The sequence below is a fragment of the Perna viridis genome, chromosome 8, assembly GCF_037379345.1.
Source record: "Perna viridis isolate PV_CMFRI_1.1 ecotype Kerala chromosome 8, ASM3737934v1, whole genome shotgun sequence".
NCBI lineage: Eukaryota > Metazoa > Mollusca > Bivalvia > Mytilida > Mytilidae > Perna > Perna viridis.
The window spans coordinates 20,277,032-20,284,461 of NC_142452.1; the positions used below are offsets into that span (position 1 = coordinate 20,277,032).

At 33.7% G+C, this 7,430-nt stretch overlaps 1 protein-coding gene across 1 annotated transcript in view; it reads left to right on the forward strand.

Annotated features, from left to right (window-relative positions):
- Positions 1–6,602, forward strand: part of LOC148609700 (glycine receptor subunit alpha-2-like) — a 28,845-nt gene extending 22,243 nt beyond the window's left edge. Inside the window, exons 7-9 of the mRNA XM_088540881.1 lie at positions 1,115–1,261; positions 2,005–2,375; positions 3,276–6,602. Coding sequence (XP_088397007.1) covers positions 1,115–1,261; positions 2,005–2,375; positions 3,276–3,416 — 659 coding nt within the window. The 3' untranslated portion in view covers positions 3,417–6,602. The remainder of the gene's footprint in view (positions 1–1,114; positions 1,262–2,004; positions 2,376–3,275) is intronic.
- The last annotated feature ends 828 nt before the right edge of the window (positions 6,603–7,430 follow it).

Genomic DNA, 7,430 nt, shown 5'->3' on the forward strand with positions numbered 1-7,430 from the left:
TCTGTAAGAAAAATTTTGAAAATGTACGCAGGTTTTTTTTTCAGAAGGAGATCCTTTGACTTAAGACTAGAACTACTTTTGTTGTTTAATTGACAATCTGAAGCACATATAGGTTGCCATTCTGAAAAGACGGCAAACGCGGTCAAACATTCATTACTGTCTGATTATTATGAAAATTGGTGTCTGGATAATTAGACGGCTTCGATCAATGATATGCATTGCAACTGATAACTCCGTATTTGTCAAATTTTAAATCTTAGTGCTGAATCATCAACACTGTCAGATATTTATGAAAATTATTGTATACTTGTATACTCGGCGTCACATATATAAGGTACTGTTAAACTCTGAATAAAAATATTTTCTACGACTTTATTGATACCTACCGTCGTTTAAATTGTCTTCAATGACTTGCTTATTCGTTTAGCCAAACGGCTTCTCCCTAAACATTGAATCGTTAAATTCCGGTCAGATTTTAATTCTCGGTGCCAATATTTACATTGTAAAACGTCGACCATGTTTACAGTGATCGGGTTGCTAGGAGATGTTGTTTACGTTTAAATGGTTTGTCCAAAAACCGAAGAACCCAGAATGCATTTCGACGTTATTTCGGATATCTCGGATTTATTTTACGCGAACAACGTACAATACCGAGAAGTTGATCAAGCAGACGATTGTCACCGGAGTTCGACGGGAACTTACGAACTTCGTTTGTAAACAAATCGTCCCGTAGAAACCAACATGGCGGATATTAGTATGGGATTTTCCCGTAAGGATTTGTTACACATGATTTAAGCTAATAAGCGACTCGTTGGTACTAACACGTCATGCATATATGCGAACTATTTTCAGATTAAATAAAAGAGAGACAACTCTAGCGGTAAGTCCCGACGGTTTAAAAAGTAGAGCTTCAATTCGAAAATGTGTTGTATGTGACGTCGAGTATAGTATGAATATTTATTTCAAATGAGAACATATATTATCAGAAGTCGACTTCTACACGTTTTGCGGAATTTTAATTTCCAGTATTTCAATCACTACAATAACAGATGATGATTAATTCAAAAGCGCTTCTCTGCTATTTATTACTTGAAGCTCTCGTTTCCTTTTACAGTCGCATTTACAACGAATAGAATAATATTTAATTGGAGGAATCACTCCGCTGTTCAGCGAGGAAATAGACTTGAGTTACCACAATTCATGCTGATATCTAATGATACAAGAAGGTGTAATGAAAGTTATGGTGATTCTGTCATCAACGGTATGTTATAAGTATCTCTTAAAGTGCAAGGATTTTACTCTCCAAGTATTATAATTGCATCAAAATAATTAAACTAAAATGACGCAATAGCAATTAAAACCAATTCAACTTATCTTGCTTTTTCATCTGACTGTGCGTATTTTAAGAATGTGTCATTGCTGTTGGCAAAGTTAATTAATTTTATATAATCAAACATATTTTTAACTGCACCGTTGGACATTCCTTTGACAATTATTATCATGGTCCCCTTAATCACTCTTTTACGAATTGTCTAAAATAAAATATCATAACAAACATTTTAATGTTTTATTAAGTACCAGTCCATATAAAATTCAGACACTGCCTATGGTATGATGATTCATGGTGTAGAAAAACCCATGGATCAGACAATGCTTTCTTGATCTACGTATACCATATTTTTAATTGACATTAGTTTTTTCTGTATTAAGATCTGTACTTTTGAGAAAACTACACTTTAATTTCCCACTGAAATTAACCAAATCAAACCAAATCAAGAACGATAACTCTTGCAAAGTGCTTATTTTATGTACAATCTATATAAATTTTATCTCAAAAGCGCAAACCCTATATGAAAACAAAGACAGGATATGTGATCTATAACAATTTCTGAACAAGAAATATAACTACATTTGGTGGGTTTTGACATGCATGAATCATCTCCTGTCTGATTTTTAGAAAAAAATTGCTACTTAAACTTTCAACTCATGCTATATGTTTTGTAGCAACATTTAGCTGCATTCAACTCAATCTCCACTTTCAACGAAACATAGGATATTACATGATACAGTTCTTTGTGCCAAGTGTAATGATCGTACTCTTATCCTGGGTTTCCTTTTGGTTGACGATTGATGCAGTGCCAGCTCGGATATCATTGGGTATATTGACAGTCCTCACCATGACAACTCAGAGATCAGCCGGTACAGCATCCCTTCCGCGGGTGTCCTATGTAAAGGCAATCGACGTTTGGATGGGTGCTTGTTTGGTTTTTGTCTTTGCAGCGCTTTTGGAATTTGCTTTCGTTAATGTTATGGAACGCAGACAAGTCAAGCGGAGCCAAAGTGTACGAGTAAATGGAGAAAAGAAAGCATGTTTGGTATGTATCAAGCATTTTGTATCAATAATTCGATTCGAGTGTTTGAATACGTAGACGGTCATATTTGCAATATTCGCAACAAAAAGGGAAATCTTAAAACATTTACGAATGTTGACAAATGAAAATGATTATAACAAAAAAAGGCTTGCTATAAGTCATTTTAACTAGTTTACATAGGTTGTCTCTTTAAAATGTTCCGCGAAGAAATTGCGTGGGAATATTTTGTAGCATCTTTTTGTTGCAATTTTGTTATCGCATGACAAGTTGAATACCAACAAAAAAGAAATATTTAACATTTCGAAGTTGCATTTAAAAAATTAAGCAACAAAGAAAAAAAGGGAAGTTTTTACGGTTTGATCCTTGGCAAAATATAATGTTTTATCTTTGTTTTCTGTATAGTGTTTAGTTGCTTTTAGTGGGTAGGGTATTTTTTGTGAAGAAAAGAAGCCTTACTGTTGTACAAATTAAAGTTGATGGATTGATATAGAGAAACCAATTGATGATTTTCTTCTTACATAAATTATTTCATTGACTGTCTTGGCGTTGGAATATTATCATCAAACGACGTTGAAAACAGAATGCATAAAACGACATTGAAAACCGAACGACATGAAGATGCAATTTTGCGTTTACGCAAAGTTCCAATAAATTGACAGTATCAAATAATCTCGACAAACGGATAAGAGAAATGCACATTACATTTTATACCAGAAGCTTGTATAATATTTGTTTTAAAAATTGAGATCAAGAGGTGAAAATGGGAATAAAATGTTCATGCATTCGAAACGTATTGTTTAAAATTAAATAATTAATTCCATTTTGGACTATCGTAAGTACTATAATTCCAATATTTGACTAAGAATGAGTGCTTTTTATGCCATTTATATAAACATTTTACAGAACAGTATGGATAAGAACACCAATACTAAGACTTTGACGGGGAAAAGAAGAGCAAAAACTATCGACAATATATCAAGAGTTGTCTTTCCTTTATCGTTTGCTTTGTTTTGTGTTTTATATTGGGTATACTATGTCCTGTAAATAAGCTTGAACATACAGACATACAGCTCACGCCAACCATTTTCCAGTCATTTGATGGTATTTTCAAATTCAAAGTTTTTATTCACACTTTACTGTACAAGTATGCATTGGTTATATACTGTACATATTTACATGTACCCACCATACTATCAAGCTGTTAAACGTACATATTTAATCAGGTTATATTAAACCTCATCTCAAGAATTCGAATTGTTCAATTGTTTAAAGTGCATAATTTTAATTTATTTGGTACCTTGTACAACTTATACAAATCTCGTTTGTTATAGATCAGAGAGACGGGGGTTAAAAAGACTATAATGACTCCAATACAAGGTTTCTGATCTTTTGTTCTGAATATGTGTGCAGTTGAATTTTCGATAGACAATCTTATTATAAAAGTGTTATTATCAAATTTGCCTCAACTTCCTTTCACCAAAACAGCTGTTATATGTTGCTGTATACTTAATACACGCAACATACACAAGAGTAATCAAAGGAACCAAGGTTATAGCGGTAATCAAAAGAATGCAATCCAGGGACAAAGACCAGACAAACATACACAACGAAGAACATAAAGTAACTAAAATCATACATACAAAGTAACAAAAAGCAAATGAGAAACTCTGACTCCAATAAAAACTGGGAGCATGGAACAGGCGCACCGGTAGGGTAAGCGTCCTCTGCTTTTCTAGAAACACCCGCCGAGTTGCTAATAAAAAGTCAAGTCCAGGGTAGACAAACGAGGAAAGGAAAATTATGACCCGTTGAATAAATCAGTTTTCATGGTGCAGATGGATACACCATAACGATCCACGAGTTCATGATGACGACCATAAAACTTCTGTAGTGATGAATTCAATCTTGTAGCAACATAACCCTGTTCCAGAAGCGGAAGCCTATTTGTTAGAGTTCTGGCGCGGTACAAAAAGTTTGCGTAATTTCTGCAAGCTCTGGCATAACGTATGAGTTATATGAACATTCAATACGCAGGTGCCGAAGGGATATTGCCACAGATGAAAGGAAAGTTGACAATTCTGAATGAAAAGTCATCACGTTTGTCGTAAAGTTTGGTCAATAGTTTTCCTTTACCATCAATTTCTAAGTGTAGGTCAAGATATGACCTTACAGTGTATGTAGTATCCTTTATCTCAAGTTCTTTTGGGTAGATGCGATGTATCAAATCCCCGAAATTAGGATTGTTTAAAGATAATAAGTCATCTATATAGCGGACAGCGGAAACTGAGATTAAAGGATCTAGCCAAGCGATATTCTTTCTTTCGGATCAAATCAGCTATAAAACCAGCCTCGTAAGAGTGAAGGAATAGGTCAGCAAGTAAAGGAGCACAATTTGTTCCCATCGGAATGCCGACCGGTTGTTGAAAAACACGCCCACCACACTGGACAAATATGTTGTCGATTAAAAATTCCAGCATTTTGTAAACATCTTCTTCTGTATATTTGGAAGATGATTTGGAATTATTTCTTACAATGTATGAGGAATCACTTCCAAGAACTATATATTTGTATCTAGGTGTACCATCTTTTTTGGAAAAAACAAGGATGTATAATGTTTTTAAGTCGGGATTTTAACTGAGTTTCGGGAATAGAAGTATACAGTGTTGAAAAATCATAGGTTTTAATGCTATTATATTCAGATAATAGGCTTGAACTGACTGTCTCCAAAAGATCTTTCGATTTTTTTAGGATCCACATTGAATTCATACCACTACGGTAACAAGTAACAAGTGTTGTGGTAGGGCTGCAGACCCTCTTTGACAGCTGTGAGAATAGAAGTTAAAAGTTTTGAAAGAGGTTTGGTGATACAATTTGCAGATCCAGCTATGTAACGTTGTTTGTATGGATTCATGTGGAGTTTAGGAATCTAGTAAATCACAATCGTCGTCATTGGTAAAGAGACCAAAGAGGATAGTACAGATTTATGGTTTTCCACAGTCTTTGGAGAGTGTGGTAGCAGTATAGGTCTTATCACTGCTATTATTTTCTACGTCTAACTCTGATAATGAACATGTGATGTGAATCGTTTTGCAGACAAAAAAATGTTGTTTTGGGCGTTGTCTGCTGGTACGACATCATATTTGTCATGTATAGTAGACAATGTTTTTGCTACATCAGGGTCTTTGAAAACTGATGTAGCTTTCGCACTCATTGACCTACTTAAAACTTTCATTCGTTTCAAAATTAAAGACCTCACGGCCATTAACCACTCTGACAGAGAATCAATGTCTTCTTGTTCTCATTTTATCCATTTTCTTGCATAGTCCTCAACAAAAATATTTGTCGGTGAAAGAAAGTGGAGTTAACAGTTTACAGCTTAATCATGGGTTAGAATATTCACAATATCCAACGAATAGTCCATTATAATGATGGCAGAGAAATGTCATAGCATCAAGTATACGGAAATTAATTTGAATTAATTTAGCTTAGGAATTTAAGGACAGATTTTGACCAAATGTGACCAAAATGTTAATCAAACTATAACATTGAAATCAATAACTTTTCTAATCAGACACGTAACTGTGAAAATGAAAGGGACGATATAATCTGACAATTATATGCAATACAAATTATTTCACTATGTAAATGTTTATAGAAGACAATGATATTGTCTCAAAAATGATCTTGTAAAACTTTCATGCGTACTAGCTTGGTTACATATGTAAGTTTTAATTCGATTTTGGCACCAGAAAGGAATGTTGTTGGATATATCATGCCTGTGTCAATTGATTTTGTATTTGATGGTTAAATTTCATCCTCGTTACCCGGTGTAATATGACTTGATTTGATTGTTAGGCGAAGCGATATATGCTTAATTTCCTATAGAGGCACTCCAGTAGTACAAAGTTGTATACATGTATTCATTCACGAGTTCACTATAACACTTTTATAAGCTTGTACATAAATAATAGGGCATATCTTTTTTAATATTTCATAGTCGCGTTTTGTTATTTTTGTTTTTTCTTGTTTTATTAAAAAAAGGTTCACATAGTTTTTATTCAGTTATATGTAACATACAGTTGTACTGACTTCTTTTGATGTTTTATTTTGCGTTGAATTTCGTCAGTATACATGTTGTCCTTATAAAATGTGTATTTTGTTGTTAATGAATTAAAACTACATTTGCTGTTGTCAAATATCAATTTACAATAAATATTTGTCTGCTATGTGTTTGAATTGTATTGATTTATAATAATGGTTCCCATGCTTTACTGGTCATTGTGTCAACTAAGAGAATGCATTTCCACGAATTATCTGACATGGTCAATTTAAACTGTCAATTGATCGTAAGCTACACACAGAAAATATGAATAATTATCCGCAGTCCACAATTACAAAAAGTAGTGTGAATTACGTATACAGCTAATATTGAAATCATACTCTCCTTTCCTTGTAAAAATAAATTCAGAGAGTTGCTTTTATGATATTTGATCCGGTTAAGTACGAAAGAAGGAAACTACTATGCTGCATTGCTAACCAGTGAACAATTGCTGTTTCGCGGTGTAGATGGTTCCTTTTAACTGCGATAAAATTGAATATGGAAAACAACTGCACCAAACTGCAACGCTAACAAACTATTGGAAGCTATGAACAAGATCTGTTGCCCGTTGTATTGAACCGCAGATTATGGTATTGTAACAATCCTATTGCGTGAAATGACCAATGCAACTAGTTGATTGAAATTAGGTTTTACACAGAAATACATCAGATAAAAAGACCTATAAATACGTTAATAGAAAAAGACATAAATAATATGAACCAGCAACACGGAAACAATATCATAGAAATACTGAACAAACATGTTTCAATAGAAACAGGAAAACCATGAAAAAAAAACATTACCATGTATGAACAGAGAACTACGCAAAGACTTGTACAGAGAACTGATGTAATACACCCATTTTTACACAATATAGATGTTGTATACCCACAACACAAAATAAACTCAAGAACGTGAGAAAAGTATTGAAAAAAAATTGGTACCCACCCTCCCCCACT